The 25,333-nt window shown below is 49.4% G+C and overlaps 2 protein-coding genes across 11 annotated transcripts in view; one reads left to right on the top strand and one right to left on the bottom strand.

The window, feature by feature from the left end:
* Window positions 1–1,590, bottom strand: part of C9h6orf132 (similar to human chromosome 6 open reading frame 132) — a 36,619-nt gene extending 35,029 nt beyond the window's left edge. The window contains exon 1 of the mRNA NM_001431182.1: window positions 1,265–1,590. Within this exon, the coding sequence (NP_001418111.1) occupies window positions 1,265–1,409 (145 nt within the window). The 5' untranslated portion in view covers window positions 1,410–1,590. The remainder of the gene's footprint in view (window positions 1–1,264) is intronic.
* Window positions 916–23,370, top strand: Cimip3 (ciliary microtubule inner protein 3). 10 transcript variants are annotated; one of them, NM_001417783.1, is made up of 4 exons: window positions 916–1,039; window positions 1,420–1,607; window positions 4,719–4,806; window positions 22,847–23,370. In NM_001417783.1, exons 1-4 carry the CDS (start codon window positions 947–949, stop codon window positions 23,195–23,197), a joined length of 720 nt encoding a protein of 239 aa, NP_001404712.1. In that variant the 5' UTR covers window positions 916–946; the 3' UTR covers window positions 23,198–23,370. The 10 variants fall into 10 exon arrangements, 7 of the variants coding, with proteins under 7 accessions (NP_001404712.1, NP_001424068.1, NP_001424070.1 ...); NR_199194.1 differs by lacking the exons at window positions 916–1,039; window positions 1,420–1,607; window positions 4,719–4,806 and adding exons at window positions 16,995–17,089; window positions 20,538–20,646; window positions 22,245–22,313; NR_199193.1 differs by lacking the exons at window positions 916–1,039; window positions 1,420–1,607; window positions 4,719–4,806 and adding exons at window positions 16,995–17,089; window positions 22,245–22,671.
* Window positions 23,371–25,333: the final 1,963 nt, after the last annotated feature.

The raw sequence follows: 25,333 nt of genomic DNA on the forward strand, positions 1-25,333 counted from the left end.
TCAGCCGATGGATTCCTTCAGAATACTCTTGGGGTACCTTTGCCTGCATTGGCATCTTCTTTGCCTAGACACGCCCCCCACTTGGTCCGGCTCTCCCACCTATACTGAAACCTATGCTCAGCTAGGAATAGCCTTCCCACTCCATTCTGAGGCTAGGTCCCCTCAGAAATACCTCTTCTCTTTCTCATGCACCTAAAGACTGTCTTTAGGTCCTCAAAGGGCAGGGGGACAAACTCTTAGGCTTGCTTGCCTGCTGATGAAAGATCTTTAGGTTGGGGAGGGGTGACATCTTGTTCTTGCCCTGGCCCCCAGTGTAGCCATTTGGGTGTTGAACAGTACCCAAGTACCAATAGAGGTCACAGCATCTCCTGTGGCCCCAGCACAGTGGCCATAAAGATGATGAGGAAGGCAGATAAAGTGAGGGAGTGATTGGTGACACACCTCTGTCTCCTTCTTTAGACACCAGAATCATGAGTCAAAATAAGAAGCGAATGCCTGGCCCCCATTTTCCCGGGGTTCCCCTCAGTTAAGAGTGTATAAACTGTAGATTGATAAAGAGATAGGGTGTCCCATAGTTCCGACTATGGGGCAGGGCCAATTTATTTCCAGTAGTTTGCAAAGACGCACCACCCTTGATTCAGACTCCACGATCTCCACTGTCTCACCTCTGACTGAGACCTCAGTCTGAGACCAGAGACAATCCAGACCCAAGAGAACCTGGCTGTGACGCGCAGCCCCCTTTCCTCCCCAACCCCAGCCAAACCAAACAAAGCTAATTTGGTGTCGCAAATGGCTGGCAACCTGCTAACAGTGGCCCGCATCGCTGACTTCCCTTTCTCAAACAGAGCGAAAGACAAGGACAGCTGAGGCAGGCTCTCCGCGGGACAGAGGAAGCGGAAAGGGCTAGGGGCAGATGTCTAGATCCCGGGAACGCTTCTGACTCAGAATGAGGATATGCGGTGGGGTAGGAGACGCAGAAAGGACAGCCACAAAAAATAGAAACCCCACCAAAGGTTGTAAAAGGGGCCGGGGACGGCAGGTGAGGGCGGCAAGGATCTCGGGCCTCGCTTCAGGGGTCCCCTGAACCTTTCCGACTCGGGCCGCCGCGCCTCCTCCCCCTTCCCAGCATCTCCCTGGCCGGTCCACAGGTTCCAACGTGTCCCTGCCCCTGCCCGCCTTCCCAGCGCCCAAGTGACGCCAGAGCCAGGAGGGAAGAGGCGCCACGGGAACTCTCGGTTTTGTTCCCACCGCGGGGAGCACTCACCAAAGTCCCTGGTCCCCTCCTCTTGGGCTTCTTGGGTGAAAATCCAGGGTGGGTTGGTGGCGTAGAGGGACGTGGTGGAGGTGTGGGCATGCTTCTTCCCAAAGAGTTTGCTGAAAGTGCCCTGCATGGTCTGGTTCTTTTTCATGCTGCTGCAGGCCGATCTGTCCCGGAGGGAAGGACTTTCCGTCCCTCGCCCTGTCCTGCCCCAGACTGAACCCCGCAGCGTCTTCCCAGGGGACACTAGCAGGCCATGGCCCCCAGCCGCGCTCCCCGCCCGCGCACCCGGCGACAGGTGGTGCGGGCGCCGCCGCCGCTCGCCTGGAAATGCGAGCTACCTGGACAGGTAAGAGGCTGCCGCCGAGAACCGGCCCCGCCCCGCCGCCCAACTCCCCGGGCCACATTCCTGCCTCCTTCTACAACAGCCCATTGTTGGCATGGTGCGCTGCGCCGAGGACCTCGCCCGGCCCACGCCCTGCGGGGGGAGAAGAGCCGCCCCCAGCCGCGGGTTCCCCACGAGCACGCCCAGTCCGCCCCCACTCTTTCTTGGACCAGGAAAGGCCCGAGGCGAGTTCCTTGCTTCTGTGAGCCCTTCCTGAGCAGATCAGGGTGGACAGTTTAAAAATGACTCTTATGTCCCAGAAAAAGTACCTGCCTAGCCAAGCTAGCATGGCCCAGAGCATCCCGTGGGCCTTGATATGTGGGAGGGAGAGTTCGACGAACACAAGCGATGTCTGTAAAATAGCAAAAGGATAGCAAGCTGGGCCAGCTTGATCTACACGGGAAGTTACAGGCCAGGTAGACTTAAGAAATTTCTGTACCATTAGAGAACACAGGAAGAAGCTATCATCACGGTTAGGACTCCATATATATAAATATGTAAACATACTAATATATTAAGTGTATAACATATTTAATATATTATATATTTAATATTATTTCTTATTTATTATTTATATAATGTATATATTATTAATGAATTAAATATATTAAATATATTGTATATATTAGAGACCCCACCACATACATGCCATCTACATGTGTGTGTGTGTATATATATATACACACACATACGTATATATGTATGTATGTATGTATCTATGGCAGGGTCTCTCTGTTATGTAGCCATTGCTGTCCTGAAATTTGTAGACCAGGCTGGACTTGAACTTATGACTATCTGGTCTCTGTCTCCCAAGTGCTGGGATTAAATGCTTGGACCACCAAGCCCAGCTTAATGTAGTTTTAATGAAATAATCTTTTCTTTAGTCTTTGGCAATCTCATACATAAAACAATGTATCTTGAGCATAGCCATGGGAACTCTCCCTCTCCCCCTCCCCAATACCCCCTTCTCATCTGTTCTCCTCTTCATCCTCTCCCCCTCCCTCTCCCTCTCCTCCTTTTCCTCCCCCTCCTTTTCCCTCCCCTTCCCCTCCCCCTCCCTCTCCCTCTCCTTCTCTCTTATCTACTGGGTCTAGTTAGTGCTACCTATTGGAAAGCTGACTGATCTCATTGGCCAGATCCTGTGTGGATAACCACATCGTAGACAGCTTCAGAACACAGAGTGACCACGTGTTATGCCCTGAACACAGCATTGGGAAATTTGGCATTTCACCAGATTCTTCTTTCCTGGGATATTCTGTTGAGACAAGGTGTTACTATGTAGCTTGGCCTGGCCTGAAACTTTCTATATAGACCAAGCAGACTGTGAATTCATAGAGATCTGCCCTACTTTGCTCCCAAGTACTGGGGTTAGAGGTACTGCATACCGGACTACGAATGTCATTTTTAAAAACCAGATTTGAGGGGGGCAGAAGAGTTGGCCCGGAAGTAAAGAGCACTGGCTGTTCTTTCACAGGACCGAAGTTCAGTTCTCAGTACCCACATGACAGTGATAATGCCATACATGTATGTATGTATGTATGTATGTATGTGTGTAATTTCAGCTACAGGGGATCAGATGTCATCTTCTGACTTCCGTGTGCACTGTACACATGCAGGCAAATACTCATACACAGAAAATGTAAAAACATATTTTTTGAGAAAGGAGATTATATATATATATATATATATATATATTATATATATATATATGCGTGTGCCACCAGGCTATGCATAAATAAAGTTTAAAAAAATTTTATTACTATGTGTTTGAGTGTTTCATCTGAATGTATACATGTGACTCACATGCTTGCCTGGTGCCCTCAGAGGGTGCTGGTCCTTGAATCCAAGTCTTCTGTAAAAACAAGTGTGCTTAATCTCAGAGCCAAGCCTCCAGCCCCATGAATAAAACCTTAAAAAAAATATTTGGAGCCACCCTGGTGATGCAGCCTTGTAATTCCAGCTATTTAGACTGAAGTGGGGGTTGCCCAGTTCAGAGCTGCCTGAGCTTACATAGCTAGTTCAAGGCTAGCCTGGGCAACTTAGCAAGACACTCTCTCTCTCTCTCTCTCTCTCTCTCTCTCTCTCTCTCTCTCTCTCTCTGAGAAAAAAAAAATAGAGATGCAGCTTAGTGCCAGGGTCTGGGTTCAGTCCCTAGCTGCTCTCCATAGCCCAGGCTGGCCTCCAACTCACAGGGTTCTTCCGTCTCTGCCTCTCCAGTGCTGGGTTTAAAAGTGTGCACCACCATATCTGGCTAGTAAATATAATTTTAAGAACTAAAAAATCAGAAGCAGATGGATCTCTGTGAGTTCAAAACCAGCCTGGTTTACAGAGCGAGTTCTAGGATAGCCGGGGCTACACAGAGAAACCTGGTCTCAAAAACAAACAAAAACTACATTTGGGCTGGAGAGATGGCTCAGCGGTTAGGAGCACCGACTGCTCTTCCAGAGGTCCTGAGTTCAATTCCCAGCAACCACATGGTGGCTCACAGCCCTCTGTAATGGGATCCGATGCCCTCTTCTGTCATACAGGCATATATGAAGATAGAGTGCTCACACACATAAATAAATCTTAAAAAACCAAAACCAGGGGCTGGAGAGATGGCTCAGCGGTTAGGAGCACCGACTGCTCTTTCAGAGGTCCTGAGTTCAATTCCCAGCAACCACATGGTGGCTCACAACCATCTGTAAAGAGATCCGATGCCCTCTTCTGGTGTATCTGAAGACAGCTACAGTGTACTTATATATATAATAAATAAATAAATCTTTAAAAAAAAAAAAAAAAAAAAAACCAAAACCAGATCAGTCAACAGTCATAGTGTCTGGCTTCTCTCTGCACCCGAGGACACATGTACACATACACGCGGCACAAGGATACACACAAAGAAATCTGACGTTAATACACAATTCTCATACACTAGCCAATCCATGTGAAAATAGTCCTTCTCCCTCAAATCACTTACTATTGCAGTTCTTTGCCCACAGCACAGCCAAGAGCCACACGTTGCCTCTTCCTCTCCTGTCACTTAAGTCTTTCAGGTTAACAGTTCCCTCCCTGTCTGTTTGCTTTCCATGACAGTGACATTTCTGAGAAGTCTTGTTCAGCTTCAAGAGCCCAGAAGAGCCGTGCCCTCAGGACTTGCCGTTGTGAGGACACTGCTTTCCAGGTAAACCAGATGGGCAGTGTGGAGTACCACTGGGGCAGGATGGATGGAAGGGACTGGTTTGGTTTTTGTTTTTGTTTTTTTGTTTTTTTTTTTTTTAATTTTTGGTAATGTTGGGAATAGATTCAAATGCTAGACGTGTTAGGAAAAGGTTCTACACTGAGCTACAGTCCCAGCCCTGGGGCAAAGGTCGTTTTAAAAGACCGTGGGAACTGAGGGTGTTGATCAGTTGGCAGAGTGCTGCCCTACCAGGCACAAGGCTCTGGGTTCGATTCCCTGTACCACATAAGCGTAGTTTGGTGGTGCATGCTCATAAACACAGCACTCAAGAGGTGGAGGCAGGAGGATCAGGGGTTGGCCTCACCCTCATGTCAAGGTCAGTCTGGGCTACAGGAGGCCCTGTCTCAAAAGAAACAATAAAAAAACCAGAATGACAACAAAACAAAACAAAACAACCCCCCCCCCAAACCTTGTTGTTGGAATGAAAAAATCACAGCTTGCATCTGGTTTCTTCAAATGTTTCTGGTCAGAGACTCAACCATGGTAAACATCCTTCTTTTCCAAGCCCAAGGCAGCCCTGACACAGGGTTCATGGAAGACCTTCCAGTGGTCACGTAGTATGCTGGGAGAATAAGGCAGGGGCTTTTTTCCTTTGACTCTTTATCCCATAAGAATCTTGAGATCTCGGCAGGAAGACAGGCCTATGTGACTGGAGGTGGCAGACCTCAGATGACTAAGTACGGCACTGTCGTAGCTGTCGCTAACACAGAAAGCAGAAGTTCACAGGACCAGAGGTCAACAGGAGCTGCCTAGTCCGGGAAGGTTTCTAAAAATGGAGAATGGAGCTGAACTGTGCAGGAAGACAGGGATGTCACCGAGACAGGAAGGAGCACAGCGAGGACAGTGCGCAAAGCCGCTGGCCCATAATACCTTCTTCATTTAAAAACTTACCTATTTATTTTCTCATTCATTTATGTGTCTGGGTATAACCTATGTGTGAATGCCCACAGTTACCAGAAGGGGGCATCAGCTCCTCTGGAACTAGATGGACAAGAAGCTCTGAGCCACCAGATGCGGTGCTGGGAACCGGTATGGTTCCCTGAAAGAGCAGGAGGCAAGCTAGTGGCCCCTCCCCTTAACATTTTTATTATCTTTTATTTACTTGTATGCCTGTGCGTGTATGAGCACGGCATCCTATGCCTGTGGAGCCCAGAGGACAACTTGCAGAAGTCAGTTTTCTCCTAACGTGTAGGTCTCGGGGGACTTGAATTTAGGTCACAGACCTAGAAGCAGGCACCTTTACCTGCTGAGCCTTTTGTCTTTACATAGTGGTCTCCCCTACTGTCCGAATGGAAAGGATACAAGGACCCCCCAGTCCCACGAGGAACCCCATTAGATCTTGGACATCATCATGGCCCACCTAAGCACTCTAGGGGCTCATGCACAAGGCAGAGGTCTCTCTCGCTCTGGATGGCTTCTGGGCTCTTAGACGCAGCCCGAGTCCTGGCAGAGTCACCATCTCATGGCTCCGATCATGTATAACAGCCACTGAGTGCTTAATGTTCTTGAAAGCCTTTGTGTGCCCAGCTCTGGACCTTGACGGACCAGATGAATCCGAGACCTGGTTTCTGAGCCTCAGGTGCAGGAGGCTGTTTGAGAAAGTGGACAGAGTCACGTTAGGATGAGCCACAGGGAGATAAATGAGAAGGAGGAGGAGGAAACACTGAACAGAGTGGTCTGGGGTACTAAGGGAGAGCAGATAGGGTGTCTGCAGGGGCTTAGAAAGATGGGACTTGGGGTTGGGGATTTAGCTCAGTGGTAGAGCGCTTGCCTAGGAAGCGCAAGGCCCTGGGTTCGGTCCCCAGCTCCAAAAAAAAAAAAAAGATGGGACTCGAGTATGAAATGTTACGGGGTTAGCCAGAGTGTGAAGAACTCAGGCACCAGGTGAGGGCCTGAGTGAGGTGGTTCAGTGGGTAAAGGACTTTCCGTGCAAGCCTGTGACCCAAGTTCAGATCACCAGCACCTACCCATAAGGCACAGCGGGGTACAGTTTCTGTTCCAGTGCAGGAGGGATGGGAAGCGCAGAGACAGGTGGATCCTACAAACCGGCTCTCGAGTTAGTCTAGCTGAAATCACAAGTTCCAGGCTCAGCGAGGGACCCTGTCTCCAAAGACGGAAGTGAGGAGTGATCAAGGAAGACTTTTAAAATTATCCTCTGGCCTCTACATATAGCAAAGCTCATGCACTCATGCACATATGCGCCATATTAAAACGAAAAGAGGGTTGGGTATAATTAAAACACATCGCATACAAGAATAAAATCCCCAAAGATAAATAGACAATAACATTTAAAAGTTAAAGTAAGGAAGACACCTGGGACAATCAGAAACAACCAAGTGGCCGCCAGGAGGCAGCTGGCTGAATGAATGAAGACGCATCCCACGATGTCCTTCTCTGGGAACTGTTCCACATATCGGTGGGACACGTCCCCGTCACACAGGAGGCTTAGGAGAGAGGAACAGTTGAGCCCAGGAGTTCAAGACCAGCTTGGGCAACATGTAAAATACCATCTCAGGAAAAGAAGAGAGATGAGTAAGCCTGCCGACACCCCAGGCATCTCTGAGATGATATCAATGGGCACCAACCCTGGTGTGTCGGCGTCCTGCTGTTTGGGGAAGGGGAGGGGACAGGTAAATATGGTGTTATTTGCTTTTGTTGGCACAGAGAAACTTTGAAAACATAAATTTAAACCCAGTAAAAGTGTTTGCTGAAGGAGGAGGCAAATGGGAGGGAGACTTTTTCGGAAGGTTTAAATCGTGAACACGAGTTTCATATTTTAAAGTTAGAAACATCTGGACAGGGCGGCACAAGCCTTTAATCCTAGCGCCGGGAGGCAGGGCAGAAGCTGGAGGATTCAAGCCTACATAGTGAGTTCCAGGCCAGCTACATAACATGACTCTGTCCCAAAATTAAAACTAAAATTAAAGCACAAAGTTGGACACCTATAACCTCACAAAGCACTTGGGATGTGGAGGCAGGAGAATCAGGCATTCAAAGTCAGTTTTGGTCAGGTAAAAAGTTTAAGTCTAGCCTGGTTTACCCAAGGCCCTGCTTCAATAAATAAATGAGCGAATAAATAAACAATAACTAATCAAATGAGTGAATGAATGAAAGCAAGCAAGTAGGAGTTGGGGATTTAGCTCAGTGGTAGAGCGCTTGCCTAGGAAGCGCAAGGCCCTGGGTTCGGTCCCCAGCTCTGAGAAAAAGAACCAAAAAAAAAAAAAAAAAAAAAAAAAAGCAAGCAAGTAGAGTTCTTGGTCTAGAAGGGCCTGCAGTTCACAAACTCCAGTGTCCGAACCGCTCGTTGTCTTTTTTTTAATTTTTAAAATTTATTTATCTGCATTTCAGTGCTTGGCCTGTGTGTATGCCATGGTGTGTCTGGTCCCTTAGAGATCAGAAGAGAAGGGCTGAGTCCTATCATGTGGGTGCTGGGGACCGAGCCCAGGTTCTCTGGGACAGCAACAGGTTGTCCAGTCAACTTTCCAGTCCTGTTTGATTCTCATAAAATTACACTTTACTTATTTGGGGGAGGGGGTGGTAGCAGTAGCATTCGCAGGCCACAGGTCAGAGGTCAGAGGTCAGAGGACAACTCCTAGGAGTTGGTTTTTTTCCTCCTACTGTGTGGGTCCCCGAGATGGAGCTTAGGGTGTCAGGCTTGGCAGCAATTGCCCTTATCCGCTGAGCCGTCTGCCCTGTCATTACCCAGAGGAGTCTTATTAAGCACACCTCTCTTGGATTAGCTTATCATCTCTCACCTGCAAAACAGGATGCTCATTAAGTCTGAGAGGCTGGAGCCGAGCTACCAGGTTGCCCCCACAGGATCCTGAGCTGAGCAGGCGAGGGAGGCTGGAAACATGCGGCTGGTTTGTTTTTGAGCAGCAAGGGAATCTAACCCAAGCTCTTGGGCCTGCTCTCAAGAGTTCTGCCACTGGGCGTCACCCCAGGCTCTAACAGCTGCCTTTTAAGAATGTCCACCCAACAGCTGTTGGGAAGGGCTAGACCAAGGGGCAGAAGGAAGCCACTTAACTGATGAGTGAATCAAACTGGTCACCTGGAGAGGACCAGGGCTGGGACTTGTGAGCTCACACTGCAAACAGAAGGCATAATTGCTAGTCTGTGGGAAAACAATGGGCTTGGTCACGATTGGCAGGCGGAGGCAAATGTGCTGAGTCAGCGTCCTCAGCGGTGGACCAGCAGGAAGGCCAGGGGCTACGCCTGAGGTTGCTTAGGGAGACCATAAGGGTGAAGCACCCAGCCCAGGGCCTGGCACACAAGGGACACCCTGAAATGTTTGTTCACTTCCCCCAGATCCGGTCCCTTTGCGCATGGGTGCATCTCGGCTGGGAATAGAGGCCCTTGAGGCCCTCTGTGACCCGCAAATACCAGAGATGTTTGAGGTTGAGGTCTGAGTGTCAGCAAGGTCTAGGCTGGGCTCTCACACCACCATCTCTCCTCCAGTGCCTTCAGACCTGGGTTGGTTGGCAGAAGATCTAGGTTCAGTATGGAGAGCTCACACCCCAAACTTCCAATTTCATTTTGTCAACCACACAGCTATGGAAACTCAGTTTCCCTCAGCAGAGTCAGAGCCTGATTTGGGGCTGAGGATGTGGGTGGCTTGCCAGGTAGATGTCCGCCCAGTGTGCATACGGACTTGGGTTTAGTCCCCAGCACCACACAGAACAGGCATGGTGGAGAGTGGCACTTGAGTGGTTGAGGCAGGGGGATGAGGAATTCCAGCTCACCCTCGGCTACATAGGAAGGGGAGAGAGCGGGGCGGGAGCCTGATTCTCTTTCCTGCCTGGACTTAGTCAATTGAGAACATTACCGCATGCCTGTTGCTCTGGTAAAGGAAACAGTCAAATAGCAGGCATCCCTTTGACGCGGACAGAAACCCATCCTGTAATTAATCTCTGCTCGGCCATTGCTCAGCAGCCTGCAGCCTCCTGGCTCACGCTGGAATGTGAGTGGATCTGGCCCGGGAAGTCACTGTTTAACCAGAAACCCCATCCCACCGTGGTAAAGCCTGTGTTCTCTCTGAGCGGGAGAGGCTGGCGGAGACAACTTCAGCTCACTTTTCCCAGACCCTGGTCTCTGCAGCTAGATCTCCAGAGCGCCCTCCCACCACCTGATACCCAGACGAGCCTGACTGTGGCAGCATCTTATTCCCAGGCGGAGGACATCTTAGCTCTTGGAGACCCGTGGGGGAGGGGCACGGGGAGGGCGACTTCAACCTACTTCATCTTTCCTCTGGAGAAGCCACGGTGCTAAATGGAAGTCTAGACCGCAGTCGCCCTCCTGACAGGACCCAGGAACACTTGCTTAGCTGGTGTTGAGAGGCGTGAACGTCTGGCATCTGTTCTGACCAGGTGGTTTGTGTTTGGTGCTGGGAAGACATCCTTTACACACACACACACACACACACTCATGTGTACATACTTGAGACAGGGTCTCACCATACCATACAATGCTGGCCTGGAACTTATATGTAGACCAGGTGCCATACTGGTCTTGAACTCAGAAATCCACCTGCCACCACCTCCCCAATGCTGGAATTAAAAGTGTGTGCTACCACATTTTATTTTGCACACCTATCATGTGCGTGCAGGTTCCTGAGGAAGGTGTCCGATCCCCTGTGAGCTGTAGTCACAGGTGTTGTGGCCTGCTCAGTATGTGTTCAGGGAACCTGACTTGGTCCCTCTGGACGAGCAGCAAGAACTCTTAACTGAAGAACCGAAGCCCCTTCCTTTCCTTCCTTTCCATGAGCTGTGTTGGAATTCTAACCCCCCATGGGGGCAGGGCGGGGACTTTTGGGTACTGACTAGGTTTGAATCTGGGCTGTGACCCTGGCCATGCAGTCACCTCTCCCAGCCCTGTTTGGTTCCCATGGAAAGCAAGCTGCTAAGTATTTAGAGTGTCGCACGAGGCAAGGAGAAAATGAGCTAAGGCACCAGCAGATGCTCAGTCCAAGTGCCTCTGCCATGTCCGGCTGCACTGATTCTGGATGCAGAGGTACCAAACAGAAGCAAGGTGTCACAGGCAGAACAGGTATCCACAAGGTCACCTTGAAGGCCAGGGAGACATACTCACAATCTGAAGGAATGTGAGTACATGTGTGCACGTGTGCATGTGTACACATCAAGAAAAAAAATAGAGAGCTGTGCCCGGTAGTGCAGGGCTGTAACTGCAGCTGCTCAAGAGAATGAGGCAGGAGGATCAAAAACCAAAGCGTACTCAAGCTACAGAATGAGTTCAGGGTCACCCTGGGTCACTTAGTGAGACCCAGTCACAAAATAGAAAGTTAGGCCAGGAGTGGTGGTGGCACAAGTCCGAAATCCCAGCACTTGGGAGGCAGCAGAGGGAAGATCAGGAGTTCAAGGTCACCCTTAGTAAGATGAGGGGTTCAAGGCCACCCTCAGCTACAAGGGGTCGATGTCTCAGAAAGAGCTAAGGACATAGCTCTGCACTGGGTAAGGCTTTGATGTGCTGATGGAGTCTGTAGTCCCGGTAACCTGGAACTAAGGCAGAAGGATCCCTTGAGTCCAGGCACTCCAGGCTAGCCTGGGCAATGATCAAGATCTTGTCTCAAAAATAAAGAGGGCGCTGCAGGATGGTTCAGCTGGTAAATGTACTTGCAGCCCAGCGTGATGACTTGAATTTGATCCCTGGTGTCAACCTGGTGGAATGAGAAAAGCAACTCCTACACCCTATCCTCTGACCTCCACGTGTGTGCCGTGGCACATACACCCTTGCCCACACACACACCACACACACATAAACGAGCATGATTAAAAACAAACACAAACCGACAGTTGAAATCCAGTTAGTGGTGGCTCACACCTTTGATCCTGGCGCTTCAGAGGCAGAAGCAGGAGGAAATCTATGAGTTCGAGGCCAGCCTGGTCTACAGAGTGAGTTCCAGGACAGCCAAGGCTGCACAGAGAAACCTGGTCTTTAAAACAAACAAACAAAACAGCCACTGAAGGGCATTTTGAAGGACATGTATGCAATGTCATTGCCATGTTGCTTATGTGGAGAGCAGGCATTTGGGGACCATCTCTCTAGGCGGAGGGAACATGTAGACACTGTCCGTGCAGGGCCTGAAAGAGATCAGAAGTAAACTGCTACATGCTCACCCAGCCACCTGGACAGAGCTTCAAAACAGCAGGGATGGATAAAATCTTCAGAAGAAATCAGAGCTCTAAAGCAAACAGCGGAATACGATCTAAAACACACAGTACTGCTTATGTAAATGAGCGCTACCCGCTCAGCAAACAACAGCATGTGCTTTGCAAGAACACAGGGGCAAGGAGACACTCATTACTGGCTGCCTCTGGCTGACTGGCTGGGTCAGGGACGACATGGAGGAAGGGAGATAAGGGTAAACATTAATACAGAGTGCTTGTATGCTACAGAGCCAAGAGTATGGACAGTTCAGCCCTCTGTACTTCTAATTGGCAGAAAGCGTAAGTAATTTGCACAGAGCAGGTAGGGAAGGGGAGAAAAGATGCCCCAGAATCAGGTTCATTAGTGCAAGGCTGTCACCTGTCCCTTTCAACCATCAGCACCTGACAACAGGCAGGCACCAGACTGTGGGTGGCTGAGGGTGGGGTGGACGGTGGCTCTTCCTGTGCTCCAGGTCAGCCCACAGTCCTGATGGCTTTATCTTTCCCAAACACCCACTGAGCACCGTGGAGGGTGGACAACAGCCCTTACCTTCCAGGAACTAGTAGGATGAATAAAAAGAGACAGGGCTGAGTCAGCACTGTGTACTGGTTAGAAAGAGCAGCAGTGTAAGCCAGCAGCCAGCTGAGCGCTGAGCCCGTGGTGCTTACCAGGAGTCATCTGGACCACGTCTGTTGTGACCCCCACTTAGTAGATTAGGGGTTGAGGCACAGCGAGGAATTTAAGCCCAGAAAGGTTGAGTCCAGAGGGCATTTATCTATCTATATATCTATGTACTTGTCTGTCTGACTGTCTATCTATCTATCCATCTGTCTGTCTGTCCATCTGTCCATCTATCTATCCATCTGTCTGTATGTCTGTCTATCTGTCTGTCTATCAATCATCTATCTATCATCTATCTAACATCTATCTATCTATCAATCATCTATCTATCATCTAACATCTATCTATCATCTGTCTATCATTTGTCTATCTATGTATGTATCTACCTATGTATATATCTATGTATCTATCATCTATCTATCATCTGTCTATCTATCTATTATCTATCTATCTATCTATCTATCTATCTATCTATCTATGTATTATCTATGTATCTATCATCTATCTATTTATCTATCCATCTATCTATCTATCATCTATCATCTATTATCTATCTATCTATCTATCTATCTATCTATCTATGTATTATCTATGTATCTATCATCTATTTATCTATCCATCTATCATCTGTCTATTATCTATCTATCTATCTATCTATCATCTATCTATCATCTATCTATCTATCATCTGTCTATCTATCTATTATCTATCTATCATCTGTCTGTCTGTCTATCTATCTTTCTATCTATCTATCTATCTATCTATCTATCCATCCATCCATCTATCTATCTATCTATCTATCTATCTATCTATCTATCTATCTATTTGTTTAGAGTCAGGGTCATGGTATGTAGCCCTGACTTGCACGGTCCAAACTGGCCTCAGCCTCAGAAATCCACCTGCCTCTACATACCGAGTGCTGTGACTGAAAAGCTGTGCCACCGTGCTCGCCCACCTCATGGAGCTGCTGCTAGGGGTGGAGCCTCAGGCCTTGCCTGTGCTAGGCAGGTGCTCTCCCACTAAACCCACCACAAAATTTGCAAATGAAATAAACTGGCTGGCCTGGCCAGCATTTCCCAAAGGGAGGTTTCCCTAGCTATTATCCCCAGCCCCCACCCCAAAACATTTCCACATCAGAGTAGCATGGTCTGGGCTAAGGACAATATTGGCAGAGCCTGGCCTAGCTGTCATTTAGAGGTCTCCATCTAAGAGCCTCCATGAGTGATGGAAGGCCCTACTATCAAATGTGCAACATCACAACACAAAAGGGGACCTGGGCCACTCAGAGGGTCACCCAGGACCCTGGGTTTACAGTCTTTGCCCACTTTGTATAATAAGTATTGTTCCTTTCCTCTCTCTCTTGAACGTTCTGTCTCACAAGCTCCTCTGGAAGCTTCTTCAGGCCCAGAGCTAAAGTCAGGCCCTCTCTATTGGGTCAGAAAGGCTGGCCACACTGCCAAAGGCCCACCTTCCCATTCTTTTCTGACTGAGATCTCAGTATTCTGATTACTGGGGCCTCTTCTTCCGGTGCTCAATCCCTCCCAATATCCCTGGAAATTAGGGGTTATGACCATCAGGGTGTGAGATCTAGGTCCAGCCTACAAGCTATCAGCGCCTCCACTTCCAGTTTGCCTCTGGGCCCCAAAGTCCACTCCGTCACCCACAGTCAGCAGAAGAAACACAGTGCCAGGAAGAAAACAAGGCCAGGACTAGCCTAAGTCAGGCAGCAGATGGCAAAATGGTGCCAGTCCAGTGTGGTGCACAGGAGGTAGGACCCTAATGGGTAGGGCCTTCTTTTTCAAGGTTTGTTTATTTACATTTTTTTGTTGTTGTTCTATGTATGTTTGGCTTACATGAATGTCTGTGCACCACGTGTGTGCCTAATGTATCAGGAGGCCAGGAGACGGCGTTACATAACCTGGGCCTGGAGTCACAACTGGTTCTTAGCCGCCATGTGGGTGCTGGGAGTCGAATCCAGGTCCTCTGGGAGAGCAACCAGTGCTCTGAACTGCTGAGCCACCCCTCTAGACCGACCTTGTTTTTGAAGGTGAGATCAAGGCGGGCCATTCAACCACCCACGTGCTCGTGAATTAGCTGCCCACACAGTGACTGCTGGTGTCTGTGGGGTGATGATTTTGTGCTGGTCATTACCCTACCAACTCTGTCCCAGTCTGATAGGAAGAGACTCTCCGTCTACCCATCTCACAGTGGAGGAAAAAGAAGCAAAGACCGTCAATCAGTGTCTCACTTGAGGAGATGGTACGGCTCAGATTTAGGTTCAGGGAACGTGGCTCCTGGGCTACGATCCGTTCTCTGAGGTACAACCAGACATCTACTCATCAACCTCCCAGCCAGCAGTCTGCCCACCCACCCAACCATCCCCCATCCCCCATCTAACAATCCTCCCACCCAACCATCCCCATCCCCCCATCCCCCCATCAAACAATCCACCCGTCCAGCCAGCCAGCCATCAATCTCTCAGTCTATTCATTTCTTAGCAAGCAGGCTCTGTCTGTCTCTCTCTGTCTCTATACCTACCCTCCTGTGTCTAGGCTAACAGTCCAGCTGTCTGTCCATCTGCGTGCCCAGACCTTCATCTGACCATTGACTCATCCATTTTCTGACCAACAAGCCAGCTGCCTGTCCATCTATTAACCCATCCACCCACCAACTCACTCCCTAGGTAGCCAATGTCTGTCCACACATCCATCTGTCCCTCAGTCTGTCCATCCATCCACTCCCTAGTCAGCAAGCCAGAAGTCTATCCCACAATCCCTTCTGTTCCTCCTGACTCTGAGTCAAAGTATGATGAGAGGAGGGCTCTCTACCAAGTTCTGAGGACAGAATAGGATGTGCTTAAGAAGCTGGCTGCAGGGGGCTGGAGACATGGCTCAGCGGTTAAGAGCACCGACTGCTCTTCCAGAGGTCATGAGTTCAAATCCCAGCAACCACATGGTGGCTCACAGCCATCTATGAGATCCGATGCCCTCTTCTGGTGTGTCTGAAGACAGCTACAGTGTACTTACATATAATAAATAAATAAATCTTAAAAAAAAAAAAAAAGAAGCTGGCTGCAGGGCGTGGTGGTCCAAGGCGTGGTGGTGCAAGCCTTTGAGTTCGAGGCCAGTCTGGTCTAGACATCGGGTTCCAAGACAGCCAGGGGTGTTATGCAGAGAAACCCTGTCTCAAATAACAAAACCAGAAAACAAACAACCCCGCCAAACCCAAACACACAAAAAGCAAAATCAAAAAGCGAAAGAAAAACAAAAAGAATTCAGCTTGTGCATAGGGAGTAAAGGAGACAGGGCTCAGAGAGTAAAGGGACAGAGAGGGCTCCAATCAGGAGGGTTGGTCCATTCTCATCTATCTATCTATCCAATCAGGAGGGCTGGTTCATTCCCCATCTATCCATCTATCCAATCAGGAGGGCTGGTTCATTCCCCATCTATCCATCTATCCAATCAGGAGGGCTGGTCCATTCCCCATCTATCCATCTATCCAATCAGGAGGGCTGGTCCATTCCCCATCTATCCATCTATCCAATCAGGAGGGCCAGTCCATTCTCATCTATCCAGCAACACATCATCCCCATCACCCAATCACTTTTTACCCATCCATTCATCACTTGTCTTCCACCTCTAATTTAGAAAGTGGGTGGACAGGTAAGTCAACAAGAAGAGGGACAAACACTTAGAAGGCAGGGATCCGGGCTTAAGGAACGATTCTGCTCTCTAGAGAGTTTAAAGGCAGGTAGATGTGGGCCTGTCACTGAGCAAGGACAATCAGGGCTGGAGAGGTGGCTTGGTGGCTTACTGACAGGGTTCAGTTCCCAGCACCCAAGTGCTGACTGGTAACTACTGTAATTCCAGTTCCAGGGGCCAAATGACTTCTTATGGCCTCCTTGAGGACTTCCACATACATATATATGCAGGCAAAAATTCGTACACATAGGATAATATAAGTAAATCAAAATAAATCAAAACAACAATTACTATGAGAGAGACAGAGGGAGGGAGGGAGGGAGGAAAGGAGATAGGGAGGGAGGGAGGGAGGGAGGAGGGAGGGAGGGAGGGAGGGAGGGAGGGAGGGAGGGAGGGACAAAGAGACAAAGAGACAGAGAGAGGAGGTATTTCCTCTCTGCCTTCATATGACACATTGGGGACCTGCTGGAGACTAGAAATATCTTACCCCGCCGTCCACACTATGAGGGTTCTCAGGGGCACATTGTAGAGGGAGAGGGCCAGGCCCTGAGTCTGTGTCTCCTTAGGAGGATAAGTGAGTTTATGCTGTCAGGGGGCATCACAATACCCAGCCCCCACACCAGGGTGCCTTGCATTGCCACCTTCAGACCCCTCCCGAGACTCCCCAGATGCCTCTGGATCCCTAACCACCAGAAGTTCCATTTTACCATCAAAGAGGAAACTGACCAAAGATGTTGAAAGTGAGATGACATCATGGGGCGGGGCTGGGTGGTCCAAGGTCACTGCGGTTGAAATGGACTGCAGGGAGATGAAGGTCCTCTCTAAGCCATTTGTGTCCCTGAAGCTGGGGCTTGGATTACAAGGCGTTGCCTAACTCAGTCCCTTCCTGGGGGGGTGGGGGGGACTCTGCTATCTTCTGCAGGGGACAGAGGAGAAAATTAAGCCTTCCAGACTTCTCTGTTGGCATCTCCTACTGTTTAAGTTACTGCTTAGATCTAGGTATAGGTACAGGTGTGTGTGTGTGTGTGTGTGTGTGTGTGTGTGTGTGTGTGTGTGTGTGTGCATTCCTCTCTCTATATATATATGTGTGTGTGTGTATATATATACATATATATATGTGGGTGGGGTGTGGGGGTCTGTGTATGTCCCTTTGTGTATATATGTATGTGTACCTCTGTGTGTATACGTGTGTGTCTCTGTCTCTATGTGTGTGCCTCTGAGTGTGTCTCTGTGTGTCTCTGTGTGTGTATGTGTGCGTGTGTCTGAGTGTATGTGTCTGTGTCTGTGTATGTGAGTCCGTGCCATAGCATACTTATAGAAGTCAAAGAATTTGCTGAAGTTGGTTCTCTCCTTTAACCACACGGGTACTGGAGCTCAAGCTCGGGTTGTCAGGCTCAGCTGCAAGCATCTGGATCTGCTGAGCCCCCTTGCTGCCCTTTATGAGTGTGGGAACAAGCAGAGCGTACTCTAACACTCAGAGACGACATGCAGTCGGTGGAGGGGGTTGACAACTGGAACAGGTAGATGGCTGGAGACCCCAGGATACTCAGGTCTACCACCTGCTGTCTTTGGAGCTCCCTTCCCCCGCTGAGGCAAGGCAGCATTCTGTGGTAAGGGTGCTACACTATGTAAAGCTGACCTAATCGCTATGCACACCACATTCTTAGAGTTACACTGCCCACCACATTCCAGGACAAGCTGGTGAGGTCGATGGCCAAACGATGTTCATTTTGTAGAAGCTTGAAAGTTGCCTGACCTGTAAGGGCGGAGGCCAGAACTCCAGGTGCCCTGGGGTGCCCTGGGGAGACTCCCAGCTGCCTCACCCCAGTGGCATTTGCATTTCAACAGGGCACACATCCAGCTACCCGAAAGTGAGATAGTAAGGGGAGAATCCCAGTCCTGTGCCAGGGCTGGGGATGTATTCTAGTGGTTAGAGCTCTTGCCTAGAGAAAGTAAGGGAGACCCTGGGTTCAGTCATCAGTACTTCAGATTCAGGTTCTTGGCTAGTGTGAAATTGACTTTCCAAGCTGTGATACTCAGGCCTGGGCCAAACCAGGCCATACACCCATGGGCCTGAGGACTTTCAAGGACAGAGTGTCTTCCTAGAAGCTCTACCCTGATATCATGTATGACTTACCCTACGTAGAAAGTCTTGTCTTTTCTATTCTTTAACTTTAATATGGGTGGGTGTGCATTTGCACGGCGTATATGCACTTGTGTGCACACAGAGGCTAAAGGAACATGTGTGGTGTCCTTTTCTGTCACTGCCCACCTTAGTGCTTTGACACTGCATCTCTTACAGAGCCTGAAGCTAGGCTGGTAGTGGTCAGTGTCCTGACTCTACCCTCTACAGTGCTAGGTTTGCAGGCTCATGTGTGGGCTGCCCAGGCTCTTTTCCTGGGATCTGAACTCAGGTCCCTATGTTTGCACAGTGCTCTTCTCCACCAGAGGGGACGTCTCTCAGTCCCAGAGGGCCTTTTCCGTCCAGCCTCAGCCATTCTAAATCCTGACAGAGACAAGCACATCCTGACAAGTGGTTCTCAAAGGCCTTTGGGACTACCTGTGTTATGGATCAAGGGAAAGTTCTATCTGGATCCCACTTTAAGCTCTAACTTGGAAATGGAAGAGGGTTCCATAGGGAAGGGAGTGACCGTGAACCTCCCCTACTTGTCTGTCAAGGTCATTGTACTCTGTAGAATGGGGGAGTATAAAAGACTCCTTTGCAATGTCTTCCTCAAAGGCTCTGACCAGGTCTCCCCAGCCTTGGCCTTCCAGGTCCTGGGCCATGGGAATTCTTTGGTGGTGTGGTGCTATCCTGAGCATGGAGGGATCGCTCTCTAACAACCCCCATGCCCAGGGTAGGGACATGACAGGGAAGAGCTGGTTAAATGAAACCAGACATTAACCTGGAAAGTATGCGGCCAGGCCCAGCCTCCCTCCAGTGCTGGCCGTGCTGGGTCCTGGGCTGAGGATGGATGCTCTCAGTGCACGAGTTAATGTGAGTTAGTCACTCAGCCTTTCTGGGTTGGCTCCTGGGAGGGGCAGGGCAAGGCTAGGCCATGAGCTCTCTTCCTTCTTCCTCATCTGTTTCCTTTTCTTTGTTCTTGCTCTGTCCTTTTTATTTATTTATTTATTTTTTTTTTTAAGATTTATTTTATTATATATAAGTACACTGTAGCTGTCTTCAGACACACCAGAAGAGGGCATCGGATCTCTTTACAGATGGTTGTGAGCCACCATGTGGTTGCTGGGAATTGAACTCATGACCTCTGGAAGAACAGTCGGGTGTTCTTAACCACTGAGCCATCTCTCCAGCCCGCTCTGTCCTTTTTAAAAAACTATTTTTATTTTACATCCGTTGGTGTTTTTCCTGTGTGTATGTCTGTGTGAGGATGTCAGATCAGACGGCTGCGAGCCACCGTATGGGTACTGGGAATTGAACCAGGAGCCTCTAAGAAGAGCAGTCAGTGCTGTTAATCTCTGAGCCATCTCTCCAGCCCCTCTCTCCTTCCTTACATGATACGTGTCTCTCTGTGTGTGCATCATGTATGTAGGTGCCTACCTAGTCTGGAAGAGAGTATTGGACGGACACACGGAAACGGAGTTACAGGCCATTCAACACGGATGTTAGGGTCCTTTGGAAGAAGAGCAAACAGTCCTAATTGCTAAACTATCTCTCTCTTTGTTTTTTCTCCTTTTTTTTTTTTTTTCTGGAGCTGGGGACTGAACCCAGAGCCTTGCGCTTGCTAGGCAAGCGCTCCACCACTGAGCTAAATCCCCATTTCTTAAGCTATCTCTCTAGCAACCTCCTCCCTTTTCTTTTTTCTCTTCTATCTTCCTCTCTTCCTTTCCCTCTACCTTCCCTGAACCATTCTTTGGCCAAGTTTCAGTGAGGGCTCATCTCTGAATGTGTCAAGGCCCCAAATGTGGCGGCAGCAGCAGCAGCAGTGGTATCTAGAGCAGAGCTGACAGGTGGGGGCCCAGAGCAGGTGTGTTCAGAACAGGTGTGCCCAGAGCAGGTGTGCCCAGAGCAGGTGTGCCTAGAGCAGATGGGCCCAGAGCAGGTGTGCCCAGAGAACAGGTGGATCCAGGCCCTGGACTGAGGCAGAGAGGGAAGGCTGGGTTGGAATTTTGGTTGTTATGAAAGTCAGTTGTGAGAATTCTGAAAAATACGGTGTGCTTTGTCAGATGCTGTGTGAACTTCAACTGATGATAGCTTAGATACCCATGAGCCTCTGCTTCAGCATCAGAAAAACGGGGTAAACACCTCATTTGTCTGTTAGGAGCCTTGGCAGAGGTGAGTGAAACATGCCTGTTGCTATGGAGAAACACCTGACTAAGGAAACTTATAGAAGAAAGGGTTTATCTATCGGGCTTGCTGTTTTGGATGGTTAGAGCTCGTGACCACCCTGGTGGGAGGCATGGCAGCAGACAGGCATGATCCTGGAGCCGTGGCCGAGAGCTTACATGGTAAGACAACAATCATAGGCCGTGGTAGCACATGACTTTAACTCTAGCATTCAGGAGGCAAAGGCAGGTCAGTGAGTCGAGGCCAGCCTGCTCTACAGAGCAAGTTCCAGGACAGCCAGGGCTACACACAGAAACCCTGTCTCAAAACAACAACATCATCAACAACAACAATAACAACAACAACCAACCAAAACTAAACCAGACCAAACCAGACAAAAGACAACAACCTTATGGCAGAGAGAGCCGACCAGAATGATGTGGGCCTTTGAAACCTCAATGTCCACCCCCAGTGACACCGCCAACAAGGCCACACTTCCCTGATCATTCCCAAAGAGTTGTACCAGCTGGGGTCTATCTTCAGACTGTCTTGACCTGAGTAATGCCACAGTCACCTTTTATTAATTATGGAAGCCTTAGCTACCTTGTTCCCACTATAATTTGAATTAACCTGCTTACACTAGTCCGTTTCCTCTCCTCAGCACCAGCCTCTGTTTCTTCCTTCACTTCTTGCTAGCGAATCCCCACACACCTGATTTCTTTCCCAGAGTTCCCATCTCTGCCCAGCAGTTCTCTTTCCTTCTGCTTTGCTCTGGGCCAGTCACTCTTTATTACCAATTGGAAGGAGACAAGACAGGCTCTGCCTCATACAGAGACTGGCAGCCCCGGTCTTTGGGTTCCATTTTCATGACTCTGAAAGTCCTCGAGAAAGAAGGGATTGGAGAGGTAGAGACAAGAGGATCAGGAATCCCAGGGTCCTTGGGCCACACTATTAAGCTTGAGGATAGCCTGGGCTACATGAGAATTCTGCTCGAAACAAACCCCACAGAGGAATTTGTCCTTGGGAGCTGGCATGGTGTTTTGAGGAACATGGTGGTTCTGTCAGAGGACATCCAAGAAATGGGATGGCAGAGGGCCAATGAATGTCAGGACAGTGTGAACGGTGTATCTGCTCTTGTCAGCCAAGAGCAGAGAGGTTCAGGGAAGGTGGGCATAGATAGGCAGGACACAGTTGTAACAATGGGGGGTTCTAAAACAGAACCACACCAGCAGCTTGGAAGGTGGAGTGCCCTCTACTAGAATTCAGCTGAGGTGAACCTACATTTCCTGAGCTCTCACTTCTGAATGTGTCAAGGCCCTCGAGGTTTGGAGTAAAGAAACAGGATTTAGGGAGCTTCTATGTCGCGAGTAAGGGGCCTTCCTAGAGATGGGAAGCAAGGGAGTCGCTTCTGCCCTGCGCTGATTGGATTCTTGAATGATTTGAAGGTGACCAAAAGAAAGGCTAGAGGGACCGGAAGCAGAAGTAGGTGGTGGTAGACACCAAAGTAGCCCAACACAGGGTGGGCGGAGGGAGAGGAGGCTGGAGAGCTGGTGCCACATTCGACATCATTTATTCTGGACCTGTTGCTCTGGGATTCTACTTTCCAGATAATAGACACAAAAGATGGATCACGCGGTTGTCACTACCAAAAGTGGACTTTGGAGCGAACGGAAAAGGCGAGAGCTTGAAGGGAGAGTGACTCCGAAGGTCACTTGGGACGGCTCTTCAGGAGAAAGAGAATGAAGACATGATAGTGTCAGGAATTGGGGAGCGCTGCTCCAGAGGCCATAGGGTGGAGGGATGATTGGCTGGAGGAGGAGGGGGAGGAAGAAGAGCACTGAAGTCACACCCAGGTCTCCCATCTTCTGGGCTGGCAGGCGCTGCTGATAATTAGTCAGAAGTCCACAGGAGCAGGGCCTGGGGAGGGGGTCTTGAAGACTGTCCCCTGCTATGGAGATTCTGGCATCGTGGCCAGTATAGCCAGGGACCCCTGCACCCTGGCCCGTTCTCCTTCCTGCCCTGGCTCTAGCAATTGTAAGTCTGTTGCCCCAGCGTTCAGCCCTGCCGGCTTTTTTTTTTTTTTTTTGGTTCTTTTTTTCGGAGCTGGGGACTGAACCCAGGGCCTTGCGCTTCCTAAGCAAGCGCTCTACCACTGAGCTAAATCCCCAACCCAGCCCTGCCGGCTTTATCCTTCCTTTTCTCTTCTTAGGAGTCACAGAAATCCTTAATCCCCGGTCACCGGCAAAAGACGACATCAGGCAGAAAGGGGAAGAAGGTGCCGCCGCCCACACCAACACCATTGTCACAGAAATGGAAACGGGACCGCAAACAGTCTCTGGAGTCAGCTTATGTCCCCGTGGTGGTGGATCCTCGCGGGCAGGAGCCAGACAGTAGTTTCAGGTTCAATTTCTACAACTCACAGTATTCCAACTCTCTCAATCCCTTCTACACCCTGCAGAAACCCACCTGTGGTTACCTGTACCAGAGAGAAACTGACCACACACGGAAATGCTTTGGCATTCCTCCCGCAAACCTGGTCTTGTGGCGCAGCACCTACTAAATCCAAGGCATCTGGAAGTCCCCACCCTGCACCTTCACTCTGTGGTCCTGGGTCCCAGAGGGAAAAGTCATTCATTCCTGGAGAAGCGGCGTATACCTGGGCTAGCCAGGTATGCTGTGACAGCTGAGGGAGGCCTCTTCCCAATAAACTTCAGTCCTTCTTTTTTTCTGGCATCCAAGTGGATAGGGCTGTTGCCTAGTGGGTTAATTTCAGAAGGGCTTGAAGAATTTTTTTCTTACTCTTAGTCCCTCTGCCCCAAGAATATGCTTTCTGCCAGGGTCAACTGTCAGTCAGTGCTGACCTCAGTTTTCCCATGGACCACGCTTGGCAGTGCTCTCCAAGGCTAAAACCTGCTCTCTCGTGAGGTCATCTTATGCCAGACTGTAGCCTGCAGACAGTACAGGAAGTGAGCATGTTTCTAATAACCACTCCTGGAAGAACAGCCTTTTGTTTTGTTTTGACGGGATTTCACAGTCCATTCTGGTCTCAAACTTGTTATGTAGCCGAGAGTGACCTGGAACTTTTGGCCCTCCTATCTAACCTGTCAAGGATCATAGTAGACCACACTCCCAGTCTACTGAGGGCTCGTGTATGCTAGACAAGCCTGCTACTAGTTAAGCTATGTTCCTAATTATTTCTGGCATTTTGTTTTTGTTTTTGTTTTTTGGTTGTTTTTGTTGTTGTTGTTTGGGTGGGGGTGGGGTTGGACAGAGTCTTTCTATGTAGCCTTGGCTGTCCCGGAACTCACCATGTAGACAAGGCTGGCCTCGAACTCAGAGATCTAGCTGTAGGCCTCTGCTTCCTGAGTGCTGACTCGTGGCTCTTGCTGGAGTTGAAGCCCTTGTTCCTATTCTCTCATATGGTCCAGAACGGCTGATTAGACTTGCAAGTCTAACAATTAAGTTGCCTATGCACGGGCTCTCACGCTACCAGCAGCACACCTGGGTACGTCAGTCTTGCTCTCATTCGTGAGAGCCATGAGTTCCAGCAGCCACACATGGCAGGGAACTTAGCTCTTACACACAGGAGGTGAGGTTGGTGCAGGGAGAGATAGAGCACTTTGTCTGAAAAGATTGCAAGGGAGAGAAGAAGAAAGGACCCCAGAGAGAGGTTGGTCTAACCTGTGCTGCCAGTTGCTTACCATGGGCACTCCTTCAGCTTGCCAACACTGGCTTCAAGGAACCAGTGTGGGAAGGAATGGGGTGGCCATTCACCATGGCTCATTCTGTAGATTTGTCCCTCCTCTTTCAGAGGGTCCTCCCATCCTCCCCAGACTGTACCCACCCCACCCCTGACCGGGGCTTCTCTGCTAGTCCAGCTGCATAGCTTTCAACCAGGTCACTGAGGCCTAGGATGCCTATTCTCCAGCTGGTGTTGCACACCTTTAATCCCAGCACTCAGGAGGCAGAGGCACAGAGGCAGAGAAAGGCAGAGGTAGAGGCAGGGCAGGTGGGCATCTAAGAGTTCTGGAGCAGCCTGGTCTCTCTATCAAGTGCCAGGTTGACCAGGGCTACATGGCAAGACTCTGTCTCAAAAAACAAAACTAACTGACCTACCACACACACACACAGACACACACACACACACACACACATAATGCACTCACACACACACTATATATACACATGCACACACACAGACACACACTATATACACACACACTATATACACACACAGACACACACACTATACACACACACTATGCACCCACACACCCACACACACCCTATACATACACACGTATACACACACACACACACCACACACAGAGACACACACAGATACATATACACATACACACACACGCACACACACACTATATATACACATGCACACACACGCACACATACACACTATATACACAGACACACACATACGCAAAGACAGACATATACACACACAGACACACACATGCATATACACGCACACACATGCACACAGACAGACCCCCCACACACACACAATCTGTGCAGCTCATTTGCTTTTGCAATCCTATTTTACGACCCTCATGTCTTGCACCCCAGACTTGGCTCCAGAGGTCCTGGCATGCTCCCTTTTTGAGCCCTAGACCTCTGTGGCTCGGGTTAGACTTGTGTTCGTGCCCTTCCTTTCTTCCTTGAGAACACGGAGGTTTCA

This window comes from Rattus norvegicus, chromosome 9, assembly GCF_021556685.1.
Source record: "Rattus norvegicus strain SHRSP/BbbUtx chromosome 9, alternate assembly SHRSP_T2T, whole genome shotgun sequence".
Classification (NCBI taxonomy): domain Eukaryota; kingdom Metazoa; phylum Chordata; class Mammalia; order Rodentia; family Muridae; genus Rattus; species Rattus norvegicus.